Source organism: Lolium perenne, chromosome 7 (genome assembly GCF_019359855.2).
Source record: "Lolium perenne isolate Kyuss_39 chromosome 7, Kyuss_2.0, whole genome shotgun sequence".
Lineage (NCBI taxonomy): Eukaryota > Viridiplantae > Streptophyta > Magnoliopsida > Poales > Poaceae > Lolium > Lolium perenne.
Window position 1 is genome coordinate 24,278,617 of NC_067250.2, and position 14,511 is coordinate 24,293,127.

General features: G+C 56.7%; 1 protein-coding gene across 1 annotated transcript in view; it reads left to right on the plus strand.

The window, feature by feature from the left end:
* The first annotated feature begins 1,949 nt into the window (after positions 1-1,949).
* Positions 1,950-14,511, plus strand: part of LOC139833535 (uncharacterized) — a 35,868-nt gene continuing 23,306 nt past the window's right edge. The window contains exons 1-2 of the mRNA XM_071823833.1: positions 1,950-2,051; positions 2,134-2,448. Coding sequence (XP_071679934.1) covers positions 1,952-2,051; positions 2,134-2,448 — 415 coding nt within the window. The 5' untranslated portion in view covers positions 1,950-1,951. The remainder of the gene's footprint in view (positions 2,052-2,133; positions 2,449-14,511) is intronic.

Genomic DNA, 14,511 nt, shown 5'->3' on the forward strand with positions numbered 1-14,511 from the left:
AGATGTCGTTCTTCTACGTGCGCAACGAGGGCCAGCTCGTCGACCGGATCAACTTGCCGGAGATCGACCCGGCTCCTCCAGTCGGCCGGATCAACTGGAGCTACAACGCCCGCACGGCGGACCCGGACGCTGAAGTGAATCAGCTCTGGGACTTCCTGGGGGCGGCCGTCTCGAACGGGCTGACCGCTGAGGACCTCCTCTGCACCATCGCCGAGCGCCGGGTGCTGCCGCTCCAAATGCGCACCCACAAAATCGGGCACATGTCCGGCCGGTTCGACCCGAACCGGACGTCCAAGGCGCTGCTCTCCAAGGCCCAGGTGGCCAGCCGGGTGAATAACATCACCAAGGCGAACATGCCGGACGACTGGAACTACGGGCTGGCGCCCCACGACAGGGACCACCAACCCGAGCGGGTAAGCTTTGTGTTTTCGCCGGCTTCCGGCTTGCGGCTGCGAGGCCGACTTTCTTTTGCTTCTGCCGACTTCCGGCTTGTTGTTTGCTCATGTTCTCTGTTTTTCTAGCTCTTTGAGCGCCAGAACGCCGAGGACGGCGACCTAGCGACGAGGAGGTGGACGCCGGATCACGTCGATCCGGCTGACCAAGCCGGCGACCAGGCCGGCGACGACGACCTGCTGCAGGCGCCTGATCTAGGCGGCCAGGGGGAGCACAATCCGCCCCCTTCACCGGAGCAGCAGGAGGACGAGGAGCCGGCGACGTCCGCCACGGGGCCAATCCCCGCCGTGCCTCTGCGCGCGAGGCCGCCAAGCACGACGGCGACTTCGGCGCCCAAAGGGAAGAAGCGGGCCAGCGAGCCCCGCTCTACTGCCGCCTTGGAGGCGAAGGCGAAGAAGCTCCGCCGGCAGTAGCCGAAGAAGGTTCCGGAGCAGGCCGGGTGAGCTCTCTTTCTCTTTCTTGTTTGATTCCTTTTCTTTCCTTATTCTATATGCTTATCTTCTCCTTGTTTGTCCGGCTAGGGCCCCCATCAAGTTTGCCCAGGGCGGCGGCTCCCGGCAGACTCCGCGCGTTGTGTCGCCGCCTCCGCGTCAAAGGAGGGAGCCGACGCCGCAGCCTCCATCGCGCGCTCCTACGCCACCGCCGCCTGCGGGTACTCCGCCTTCCGCAGGGGCGCCTTCCTTCGCCGTGCCGCTGGCCTCAGCGCCTAATCGTGGCACGCGGGCCGAGCCGACGCGGCAGCCGACGCTGGATGACATGTTCCCGCGCCGGACTCGTCTTACGGACCCAGCCGCTGGGGCCGGCCGGGGCATGCCGCCTTCAACCGGAACCGGAGCCGGCGGAGCTGCACCGCCCGCGACCGGAGCCGGGCCGGCAGGGCTGCGCCGCCCGCGACCGGAGCCGGAGCCAGGCCAGGCGTGGTGGTGCTGGATGAGAGCCGGAGGGGGCACCTCAGGCGCCGGAGACGGCTGCGCCGGCTGGGCCATCTGCTGTACCCGGAGCGTCGCCACCACCGGAGCCGACGACAGAGGAGCCGGCCAGGCAGGAGCCGGCAAGGGATGAGCCGGCGCGTACGGAGGGCGCCAACTCGCGCGCGCTGGTGAGGACGGGAGCCCCATCAGCGCCGCAGCAAGGCCTGCACGTGGCCAAGGGCGCTCTGCTGCTGCACGTGCCGTCCGCCTCCGACTCCAGCCTTGGCTCGGCTGGCACTATGGAGCAGGCGTGGCTCCGCGCCGACTCCTACGAGGTGACCAGCCGGGAGGGGAACCCTGGCCAAGCATCGGTGGAGATGTTCTTCTCTAGCCTGCAGGCCAACCTCAAGGCCAGGGCTGCCGAGGCCGCGGCCAACGTTGGTAAGGTGGAGGAAGCCGGCAAGGTAAGCTTCATCTGTTTTTTGATTTGCTTATCATCCTGGTAGCCCTCCGAGGCATGGGCCGGCTGCTTGGAGCCGGCCCGGGTTTCACCTAGCTGACTGATTTTCTTTTTTCCTTAGGCTGTGATGGATCGGCGCACCACTCTGTACAATCGCGCCGTGACCCACTATCACAAGGCCAAGCTGGACCGGGCCGACTTGGCTCGCGAGCTGGAGGCCGCCAAGGGTAAGCTCTTGCTTCTTCCAACTCGATGTCTTCTCTCTTTTTAGTCCTCGTTGGCTGACGTTTCTTTCCGGCTGCCTCGCAGTTGAAGCCGCCAAGGTCCCGCGGCTGGAGGCGGATCTCCGGGCTGCTCGCGCCCAGTGCGCCGAGAGCGAGGAGGCGGGCCGATCTGCCACCGCCAAGCTCAAGCTGGCTGAGCAGGAGCTGACGCGGCTGCGCCTGCTTGAACAGAACCACCTCACCGAGCTTGCCTCCCTTCGGACGGCGGAGAAGGAGAAGGTGGAGGATCTGAGCCGGCGGCTGACTGAGGTGGAGAAGCAGCGGCTTGCGCTGCAGGAGGAGGTCACCACCAAGTCCATGGAGCTGACGGCTACCGCCAAGCGCTGGACGGACGAGATTGGCGCGCTTGATCGCGGCTTGTCGGGTGAGTGCATCTCTTTGCTCCTTTCCCTTTGCCGGCTTTCGGCTGCCGACTATCGTTGGCAGCCGGCAGCAGAAACTCTGATTTCTTCGCTATCTCCATCTTTGGGCTGGGGGCAGTCGGTTCTTGCCGGCTGCCGCCAGGCTTTTCCTTTTGTCTTAGGACTTCGAAAATTTGCATTTTTCAGCTTATTTCGGCTTCGATGATTTCTGACTTGCTTCTTCTTGCAGCGGCCTTCCCGGAGACGCAGGATGCGGCGCTAGCAGCCGTTGGCGTTGCACGCGATGCCAGGAGGCGGACGACTGGCGAGGGCAGCTCTGAGTACTTCACCATGGAGGACTATATGGCGTCCATGGCTGCCCGCGTCGAGCCCATCACCAAGCTTGGCTGGGAGCTCCGGAAGGCGGCTGAGGAGCTGGTGCCGATGCTGTGGCCCGCGGAGGCGGTGCCGCAAGATATCTCTAGCCTCACCTCCTTGATGGAACAGGCGCCGGATCGCTTCCTCGACTGGAAGGAGTCGGCCACGCGCGCTGGTGCCGACATGGCGCTGTCCTTCGTCCTCTCTTGGTACAACGAGATGGACCTGGGGCAGCTCGAGTTCCGGCGAGCCGGCGTGGAGGACAAGCTCCCAGCCGAACACAAGACCGCCCGTCTTGCCCGAGCCAGCGCCATCGCCGACTTCGTCGACAAGGGCGTCTTCGTCGCGGACCCAAACCCTCCATCCGATGAGGACTATATGGAAGATGAGGAGGCGGAAGACGCGCCCGAAGACGACCCGGCAGCCGGCTCCGCTGACGCTCCTCCGGCTGGTCCTTCTCCAGCCGCTGCTTAGTTTACCTGTCTTTCAGTTGTTCTTTTGCCAAGACAATTTATTAAATCCCCGGGATGTCGGGTGCACATGTATGAATATTATCATCCTTTAATTATGTCACATTTTAATGTGTTTGTTAATCATTTGTGTGCCGAGTTGCTTTCTTTCGACTCGTTCGCTTTTTCCCATCCGCCCCACTCTTTGGCTGTGCTCTTGCCGGTCGTACGTCCGACTTGCGATCCGTCGCCAGATCAAGAGCGGGCCGCGGGGTGAGGCCGACAGTATTTCAGTCGAACGAGCTGAATTCGGCAATCCGGCACTTTTATGAAAAGTTGCAAGTCAACTCGCTTTTACTCTTTCCCTTAGTCGTTTTTCGCGTGCCGGCTCCCTAGGCCTTACTCCCGCCAGCCGGACAGCCGGGTTGCGGTCTGTAGCTGGATCGGAAGCCGGCTGTCGGAAACCGGATCACGTTACTGAGCCAACCGCGTGAGAGGGTTCAAGCCAATTGGCGAAACAAAGTAGAGTACGCGAAAAACTTGTCGGAAACGGCGCTCTTGGCGCGTGCTTTTTCATAGCTTACAAAAGGGATACAAGGGATACATACATTCCTGCTCTCTTGTGTAAAATGGGCGGAGTAAGTTGACATTCTAGGGACGTTTAGTCTCCTCGTCAGCCTTGTCCGGCTTGTTTTTCTTAGCCTCTTGGGCATCTATGAGATAGTAGGAATCATTGCCTACTGCCTTGCTCACGATGAAGGGACCCTCCCATGGGGATGACAGCTTATGCTGTCCGGCTGTCCGCTGGATCAGCCGGAGCACTAGGTCTCCTTCTCGGAATGCTAAGGGCTGGACCTTCCGGCTGTGATAGCGTCGGAGGCTTTGCTGGTAGATAGTAGATCTGGACGCAGCCAGCAGCCGGGCCTCTTCGACCAGGTCAACTCCATCTTCGCGAGCTTCTTTGGCTTCGGCTTCTGTGTAGAGCTTGATCCTTGGCGCGTCGTGCTCGATATCAGTCGGCAAGACGGCTTCGGCCCCGTATACGAGGAAAAATGGTGTGAAGCCGACTGAGCGGTTTGTCGTTGTGCGCAGGCTCCACAGCACATTGGGCAGTTCTTCAATCCAGCAGCCGGCTGCTCGCTCAAGCGGCTCCACCAGCCGGGGCTGGATGCCGGCTAGGACTAAGCCGTTAGCCTTTTCCACTTGTCCGTTGGACTCTGGGTGCGCCACAGAAGATAGGGCCATCCGGATCCCCATTTCCCCGCAATAGCGAGAGAAGATGCCTTGGGAGAAGTTGCTACCGTTGTCGGTGATGATGCTGTGGGGGTAGCCGAATCTCACAATGATTTCCTTGAGGAATGTGACGGCTGTGGAGCCGTCCAGCTTCTTGATTGGCTTGGCTTCGATCCACTTGGTGAATTTGTCAATCATCACCAAGAGATGTGTCATGCCGCCTCGCGCTGTTCTGAATGGGCCTACGATATCCAAACCCCATACGGCAAATGGCCATGTGATGGGGATGGTCTTCAAGGCGGAAGCCGGCTGGTGTCTCTTCTTTGCGAAGCGTTGACAGCCGTTGCACTTCTTCACCAACTCTTCTGCGTCTCTGAGCGCAGTCGGCCAGTAGAAACCGTGCCGGAAGGCTTTGGCCACTATGGCTCTGGATGAGGCGTGATGTCCGCACTCTCCTTGGTGGATTTCCCGTAGGAGCTCAATCCCTTCAGCCGGCTCGACGCACCGCTGGAACACCCCACTTACGCTGCGTTTGTACAGCTGGTGGTTGATGATTGTATAGGCCTTGGCCCTTCTCTCAATCTGCCTGGCCTGGACTCTATCATCAGGCAGCACACCGTCGGTGAGGTAGGAGAGGAATTCTTGTGCCCATGAAGGTACGCATCTTATCTCGAATACGCTGACCAACAGGGCCTCCTGCGTGGGAGCTTCCGGATTCGACTGCGTGGTCGCCGGGTTCGGCTTGCTAGCCGGCGGGTTCGGCTTGCTAGCCCCCGAGTTTGGCAATGAAGCCCCCGGGTTGGACTGAGAAGTCCCCGGGTTCGGCATGGTAGCCGGCGGGTTTGGCTTTGAAGCCCCCGACTTGGGCGATGAAGCCCCCGGGTTCGACTGAGCAGCCCCGGGTCAGCCGGCACGAATATTGAATCCGAGTCCGGTGACGGTATGATGGACGGCTTCTTGAGAACCGCCAAGGCGATGCCCGGCGGAATGGCTTGCCGGGTTGAGCCAATCTTGGACAAGGCGTCAGCCGCCTCGTTGTTTGCTCGTGGCACGTGGTGGAATTCGCAGCCGTCGAAGAAGCCGGATAGCTGCTGGACATGGAAGCGGTATGAGGCCATGTTGGCGTCCTTCGTGTCCCAGTCGCCAGATGCTTGTTGTATGACCAAGTCGGAGTCGCCGAAGCAGAGTATGCGACGCACGCCAATTTCCTTGGCCAGCTTCAGCCCATGGATGAGCGCTTCATATTCCGCCACATTGTTGGATGCGGCGAAGTGGATCTGCAGGACGTAGTCCAGCCGGTCTCCCTTGGGAGAGGTGATGACGATGCCGGCTCCCAAGCCGTTGCGCATCTTCGAGCCGTCAAAGTGCATCTTCCAGTGTGTGGAATCCGGCACCGGCGGCAGGTACTGCATCTCAGCCCAGTCGACGAAGAAGTCCGCGAGGATCTGCGACTTGATGGCTGTGCGTGGCTCGTAGAGGATGGTGTGGGCGGCTAGCTCCAGGGCCCACTTGGCAACCCGGCCGTTGGCATCCTTGCTGCCGATGATTTCCGCCAGGGGCGCTGTGGCAACCACCTTGATGGGGTGCTCTTGGAAGTAGTGCTTGAGCTTCTTGGCCGCCATGTAGACGCCGTAGGTGACCTTCTGGTAGTGGGGGTAGTTTTGCTTCGACTGGGAGAGCACTTCGCTAAGGTAATAGACTGGGCACTGGACCAGCTGCTCCCTGCCGTCTTCTTCGCGCTCCACCACCAGGACAACGCTAACCACTCGATTGGTGGCTGCGATGTACAACAACATCGGCTCCATTGAAGCCGGCGTTGAAAGGATTGGCGCGGTTGAGAGCACGCGCTTCAAGTCACGGAAGGCTTCATCCGCCTGCGGTGACCAGACGAATTTGTCTGCCTTCTTCATTAATTGATACAGGGGCAGTGCCTTCTCCCCCAGCCGGCTGACGAAGCGGCTCAAGGAAGCCAGGCAGCCAGCGAACTTCTCGACGTCCTTGAGGCACTGCGGCAGTTCCATCTTCTCCAGGGCACTGATCTTCTCCGGGTTGGCTTCGATCCCTCGCTGAGAGACGAGGTAGCCAAGGAGCTGGCCAGACGGCACGCCGAATGTGCACTTGGCCGGGTTGAGCTTCATCCGAAATCTTCTCAGATTGGTGAAGGTTTCTCTCAGGTCATCAAGGAGGGTAGTCGTCTCCTTGGTCTTTACAACGACATCATCCACGTATGCGTGAACGTTTCTGCCGATTTGATCCTGCAAGCATTTTTGCATGCACCTTTGGTAGGTGGCGCCTGCATTTTTCAAGCCGAACGACATAGTCGTGTAGCAATAAGCCCCGTACGGGGTAATGAACGAAGTCTTTATTTGATCAGCCGGATTCAAAGGAATCTGGTGGTAGCCTGAATAGGCATCTAGAAAAGACAACAGTTCACAGCCGGCAGTCGAGTCTATAACTTGATCTATGCGCGGCAGGGGGAAGGGGTCCTTCGGGCACGCCTTGTTGAGGCTGGTGTAGTCGATACACATGCGCCAGGAGCCGTTCTTCTTCAAAACCAGGACCGGGTTCGCCAACCAGTCCGGGTGCAGCACTTCCATGATGAAGCCGGCTGCCAGCAGCCGGGCGATTTCTTCACCGATGGCCTTCCTTCGTTCTTCGGCGAAGCGCCTGAGAGGCTGCTTCACCGGCTTGGCTTCAGGCCGGACGTGGAGGTGGTGCTCAGCCAACTCCCTCGGCACACCCGGCATGTATCTTGGAGTCCATGCGAAGATGTCCCGATTCTCACGGAGGAAGCTGGTGAGCTCGCTTTCCTATTTCTTGCTCAAGCCGGCACCGATGGTGACGTGCTTGTCCGGCTGCGCCGGGTCCAGCAGGATCTTCTTGGTGTTGTCGGCCGGCTGGAAATGAGTCGTCCCAGCCGGGTTGCCTACAGCCGGCATGTCTGTCTGCGCGGCCTTGGCGAGGGCGACGGCGTCGTGGATGAGCTGCTTCTCGGTGGCGATGACCAGCGTCTGGGCCATCTTGGAGCTCTGCGTGGCGCAGTCCATGGAGCGGCGATAGTCGCCGGCTATGGTGATGACCCCCTTGGGGCCAGGCAGCTTCATCTTCAGGTACCCGTAGTGGGGCACCGCCATGAACTTGGTCAGGGCCGGCCTGCCTAGGAGCGCGTGGTAGGGACTCACGAGGTCCACCACCTCGAACTCGATTCTCTCGGTGCGGAAGTGGTCCGGCTTCCCGAACATCACCTCCAGCGTGATCCGGCCGATCGGTTGGCAGCAGTGGCCTGGCACGATGCCATGGAAGACGGTGGGGGTGGGGCGCAACTCGGCCTCCTGGATGCCCAGCTTGCGGGCGGTGTCGCGGTAGAGGATGTTGATGCTGCTGCCGCCGTCGATGAGGACGCGCGAAAAACGCACGCTGCGCCGGGTTGTGCCGATGGTTGGGTCGAGGACCATGGCGTAGCTGCCCGGCTTCGGTAGGACAGCCGGTGTGTCGCGGCGATCAAAAGTGATGGCCTGCTCTGACCAGTTTAGGTACTGGGGGACCGGCGGTATGACCGCGTTGACCTCGAGGGAACGGCTCTGCTGGCTCGTCTTGTCCTCGGGCTCGGAGGTGAAGATGATGTAGGTAGCATCTTCGGCCAGATATCGGCCATGGTGCACCTGGTTAGCCTCGTGGTGCTCGAGGTTGGCGTTCTTTGCGTCGGCTTGGCCACCCGGCCCGCCGGCTGGTGGAGGCGGGGGTGGAGGTGGGAGAGGTTCACCGCTTGTCAGCCGCTTCATGAAGTGGCAGTCGCGGGTGGTGTGGTTGGAGGGGTTCTTGCCGCTGTGGTACTTGCACGGCGAGTCGAGCATCTGCTCGAAGGTGTACTTCGGCTTCCACTGCCGGTCTTGCTTCTGGCGGCGGCTACCGCCTGCCGCGTTGTCTGCCACGGCGGCTACGTGGGCGGAGCCGTACCGGCGGTCCGGCTGGTCGCTGTGACGCTTGCCGCGGTAGTTGTCCCGCCGGCTGCCATGAGAGGCGCCCTCGGCCGGCTTGTTGTTGTCCCGCCTGGCGGGGGCCGGCGAAATGTCAGCCGGCGCCTTGCCGGCTTCCTCAGCCAGCGCGTACTTGTCGGCGATGGCCATCAAGGCGGCCATCGACTTGGGGTCGCTGCGGCGCAACTTGTGCCACAGCATGGTGTTGGGCCGACAGCCTCCCATGAAGAAGCTGATGGCCTGGATCTCGTGCACGCCCTCGCAGGAGTTGCGCATCTCGTACCAGCGCGTAAGGTACGCGCGATCCGTCTCGTCGGGGCCCTGCTTACACATCTCCAGCTGTTGGGGCCGACCCGGCCGGCGGTAAGTGCCGGTGAAGTTGCTGATGAAGGCTGCTTCGAAGTCCAGCCAGCCGTTTATGCTGCCGGCTGGCAGGTTGTTGAGCCATGTGCGGGCGGAGCCGACCAGCATGAGGGGGGAGTAGCGCACAGCCCAGCGCTTGTTGCCTTTGGCGATGCCGACTGCGGTGGAGTAGTCCTGCAGCCAGTCCTCCGGCTTGGCAGTGCCGTCATACTTGGGGGTGTCGCGGGGGAGCACGAAGCCCTCGAGCGTGGGCTCGTTGGCGATGCGGGGCCCGAAGCACTTTGGGCCGGCTGGAGCTTCTTCTTCCGCAATGCGGGATTCGACCAGCCGGTCGAGGCGTTCTCGGGCGTCGGCGGGCTCGATGCGCGGGCCCAGCCGGGAGCGTGCCGGCTGGCGCGCGCCGCTTGCTTCTGGAGCCGGCCGGTGCTGGCGGCGGGGCTCGGAGTCTTGCTCCTGGTTCCGGCTTGGAGGAGGCCGGCTGCTGCCGCCTGGCTGGTGGCTCGGCCGGCTCGAGCTTGCGTGCGTGGCCCGGGAGTCACGGTGCCGGCTTGGTACTGGGGAGGCGGACTCGGCCGTGTCCCTGGCGCCTTCCCTGTCGTTGCCTGCGGCTCCACGAGCGTGGGAAGCTCTGGGGGCATTGACATACCTGGGGTCGGCCGCCTGCCTGGTGGCTGCGTTGAGCAACTCAGTCACCCGCTTGGTCTGGCGGCGTAACTCTTCGCCTTCGAGGCGGTTCAGCTCTTCTGCGGCGGCTTGTGCCGCGCGCATGTTCTTGTCGGGGGTGTTGTAGACGGGTAGCTCCGCGGACGGAGCCGGCGAAGGAGCGCCGTCGCGGGCGATCTCGGCGCCAAGATCGCGGCCCCTGCGGCGGATGTGGCCGGCTCGGCTTGGCTCGTCGCCGCCTGGAGTGAGGCCGTGGGCGCGGTTGTACTCGCGCTGGGTGATCTCCATCTGGCGCTTAGCAGCAGCCAGTTCTTCTGTTTGCTTGAGGAGGAGCTGGCGGTGCGCTTCCAAATCCGCCTCGATGGCGGTGGGGTCGCCGCCAGGCGTGAGCGGGGTGCTCAGTTTCGCCCGGACTTCGTCCAGCCGGGACGGTGGTGGTGGCGCCTTCGCGCCCGAGCCGGAGGCGTTGGGGTCGATGTTGCGCTCCAGGTTGGGGCCGCGGGTGCGCGGGTTCTTGGTGGGGAGCTCGTCGCCAGCCATCATGACTTGCACGACGGCGGGGCTGACGGGAGCGCTGCTGCCGGCTCGCGGAGGAGGGCTTGCGCAGCGCAGCACCTGCTGCGGGTAGCGCGGCGGTGCGACGGTGGCGACGTAGACGTCGTGGCCGCCGAAGGAGATGACGCTGCCGCCGGCTAGGAAGGGCCGGTCGGCGAAGCAGCCAGCGTTGTCGCTGACGCAGTCGAGGGAGCCAAATCTCCAGATCAAGCCTGAAGCGACTCGCTCGCCGGTGGTGATGGTGAGGCCCGTCCGGATGAAGACACCGGCCGAGGATGCTGAAAGCCCCACGGTGGGCGCCAAATGTCGTGGTATCGTCACGGCATATGCCATAGGGTGGCTAATCGAAGTGGTTCCTGAGGGATCTCACGGCGGTATCCGGATGCGGGTATGGGGGCGAGCGACACGGCGACGTACCCAGGTTCGAGGCCCTCCGATGGAGGTAAAACCTCTACTCCTGCTAGAGTGTATATGATGATCACACAATACAATGGTGCTCCTAGAGCTGTGTCCGGCTGCTCCTGGGAGGCTAAGGGAGACGATGGTCTCTCTCACAGGGCAGCACTAAGGGTAGAATGAAGTGAGAATGATCGATCCCCTGCACGAGAGGGGGTAGTGCGGCTTATATAGGCACTGGCACTTTACATATAGGACCCTATAGTCTACTGGCCGGCTTGGCCGGCTCCGGCTTCCGCTCCTTCCCGAGGCGGTGACGTCAGGAGCCGTTGAGGCATCATGGCCTGTCCCATCCGGCTGCCAAGGTCAGCGGTATGGAGAGGAGGTGTCCATGTCGCCGTCAGCCACTGTAGCCGGTACGGCTCGACGTAGACCATGATGGCCTGTCCGGCGCGTGGCACTATTGCTCCACAGTGCCCCGCGCTTTACGGAGGATGAAGTCAGCGTGGACTTTGGGAACCCGGATCACCAACCCGGTTCCTTCCAGTGCAAGACTCGCCAGCCTCGAGTCGGTCTGAGGTACAAACCCCCAGTCGGATATGGCTTGTAGAAGCCGGCCCAGCTACAGCATTGGTGGCCGTAGCCAGGCCGACTAGGACCCAGAGCCAGCCGGCTTCCGGACCAGCCGGCCACGGCGCCAGCCGGCTGCTCCTCAGCCGGCCTTTGCCGCGAGCCGGCCAGTGGCCAGCCGGCTGCTCCGCGTCCATTGCCTTGTTTACTGTTTTACTGCATCTTTACTTCCTGCAATATTACTACCATCAACTGCACGCCAGCAAGAACTTTTCTGGCGCCGTACTACCGCTCATATTCATTCATACCACTTGTATTTCACTATCTCTTCGCCGAACTAGTGCACCTATTAGGTGTGTTGGGGACACAAGAGACTTCTTGCTTTGTGGTTGCAGGGTTGCATGAGAGGGATATCTTTGACCTCTTCCTCCCTGAGTTCAATAAACCTTGGGTGATCCACTTAAGGGAAACTTGCTGCTGTTCTACAAACCTCTGCTCTTGGAGGCCCAACACTGTCTACAAGAATAGAAGCACCCGTAGACATCAAGCACTTTTCTGGCGCCGTTGCCGGGGAGGAAAGGTAAAAGGCTCTCATACTCCGGTCCCAGGTAAAGTACTTTTCTGGCGCCGTTGTGTGTGTGCTCGAAGCTATTTCCTTTAGATCCTGCAATTGCATCTTTTTGTTTCTTGTTACACTAGTAAGGCTTAATGGAAGACAACAACAAAATGAGAGATCTTTATGAACTTTATCTTGAATTAGGACATGATGTGTTTGAAGAGAAAATTAAAAAACCCATGGAACTTATGCATGCTAATGGGAATGTTATTAGTATGAATGCTTTGAACACCATTGCTGCTAATGCTATGGAAGAATTTAAGCTTGGGGAGGTCGGTTTTGATGAAAATGATCTCTTTAGTCCTCCGGGTATTGAGGAGAAAGTTTATGTTGATTATGTTATGCCTCCTATATTTGATGATGAGAATAATAATGATAGCTACTTTGTTGAATTTGCTCCCACTACAACTAATAAAATTGATTATGCTTATGTGGAGAGTAATGATACTTTTATGCATGTGAATAAGAATGCTTTATGTGATACTTATATTGTTGAGTTTGTTCATGATGCCTCTGAAAATTATTATGAGAGAGGAAAATATGGTTGTAAAATTTTTCATGTTACTAAAACACCTCTCTATATGCTGAAATTTTTGAAGTTACACTTGTTTTATCTTCCTATGCTTGTTACTTTGCTCTTCATGAACTTGTTTATTTACAAGATTCCTATGCATAGGAAGCATGTTAGACTTAAATGTGTTTTGAATTTGATTTTTGATGCTCTCTTTTGCTTCAACTCCTATTTCTTGCGAGTGCATCATTAAAACTGCTGAGCCCATCTTAATGGCTATAAAGAAAGAACTTCTTGGGAGATAACCCATGTGTTTATTTTACTACAGCACTTTTGTTTTATATTTGAGTCTTGGGAGTTGTTACTACTGTAGCAACCTCTCCTTATCTTTATTTTATTGCATTGTTGTGCCAAGTAAAGTCTTTGATAGTAAGGTTGATACTAGATTTGGATTACTGCGCAGAAACAGATTTCTGTCTGTCACGAATCTGGGCAGAATTCTCTGTAGGTAACTCAGAAAAATCTGCCAATTTACGTGCGTGATCCTCAGATATGTACGCAACTTTCACTCAATTTGAGCATTTTCATCTGAGCAAGTCTGGTGCCACTTTAAAATTCGTCTTTACGGACTGTTCTGTTTTGACAGATTCTGCCTTTTATTTCGCATTGCCTCTTTTGCTGTGTTGGATGGATTTCTTTGTTCCATTAACTTTCAGAAGCTTTGTGCAATGTCCAGAAGTGTTAAGAATGATTGTGTCACCTCTGAACATGTGAATTTTTGATTATGCACTAACCCTCTAATGAGTTGTTTCGAGTTTGGTGTGGAGGAAGTTTTCAAGGGTCAAGAGAGGAGGATGATATACTATGATCAAGAAGAGTGAAGAGTCTAAGCTTGGGGATGCCCCCGTGGTTCATCCCTGCATATTTCAAGAAGACCCAAGCATCTAAGCTTGGGGATGCCCAAGGCATCCCCTTCTTCATAGACAACTTATCAGGTTTCTTCTCTTGAAACTATATTTTTATTCGGTCACATCTTATGTACTTTACTTGGAGCGTCTGTTTGCTTTTGTTTTTGTTTATGTTTGAATAAGTTCATCCTTGTGTGGGAGAGAGACACGCTCCGCTGGTTCATATGAACACATGTGTTCTTAGCTTTTAATGTTCATGGCGAAGGTTGAAACTGCTTCGTTCATTGTTATATGGTTGGAAACGGGAAATGCTACATGTAGTAATTGATAAAATGTCTTGAATAATTTGATACTTGGCAATTGTTGTGCTCATGTTTAAGCTCTTGCATCATATACTTTGCACCCATTAATGAAGAAATACATAGAGCTTGCTAAAATTTGGTTTGCATATTTGGTCTCTCTAAAGTCTAGATAATTTCTAGTATTGAGTTTTGAACAACAAGGAAGACGGTGTAGAGTCTTATAATGTTTACAATATGTCTTTTATGTGAGTTTTTCTGCACCGGTTCATCCTTGTGTTTGTTTCAAATAACCTTGCTAGCCTAAACCTTGTATCGAGAGGGAATACTTCTCATGCATCCAAAATCCTTGAGCCAACCACTATGCCATTTGTGTCCACCATACCTACCTACTACATGGTATTTCTCCGCCATTCCAAAGTAAATTGCTTGAGTGCTACCTTTAAAATTTCCATTCTTTACCTTTGCAATATATAGCTCATGGGACAAATAGCTTAAAAACTATTGTGGTATTGAATATGTACTTACGCACTTTATCTCTTATTAAGTTGCTTGTTGTGCGGTAACCATGTTTTCTGGGGACGCCATCAACTCTTTCACCTTTGTTGAATATCATGTGAGTTGCTATGCATGTTCGTCTTGTCTGAAGTAAGGGCGGTTTTCACAATCAAATGGTTTGAGTATGCATACTGTTAGAGAAGAACATTGGGCCGCTAACTAAAGCCATGAATCATGGTGGAAGTTTCAGTTTGGACATAAAACCTCAATCTCTTATGAGAATATTAACTGTTGTTGAATGCTTAAGCATTAAAAGAGGAGTCCATTATCTGTTGTCTATGTTGTCCCGGTATGGGTGTCTAAGTTGAAGAATGATCAAAAGCAAGAAATCCAATGCGAACTTTCTCCTTAGACCCTTGTACAGGCGGCATAGAGGTACCCCTTTGTGACACTTGGTTGAAACATATGTTATGCAATGATAATCAGTGTTAACCCAAGCTAATTAGGACAAGGTGCGGGCACTACTAGTATACTATGCATGAGGCTTGCAACTTGTAAGATATAATTTACATGATACATATGCTTTATTACTACCGTTGACAAAATTGTTTCATGTTTTCAAAATAAAAGCTCTAGCACAAATATA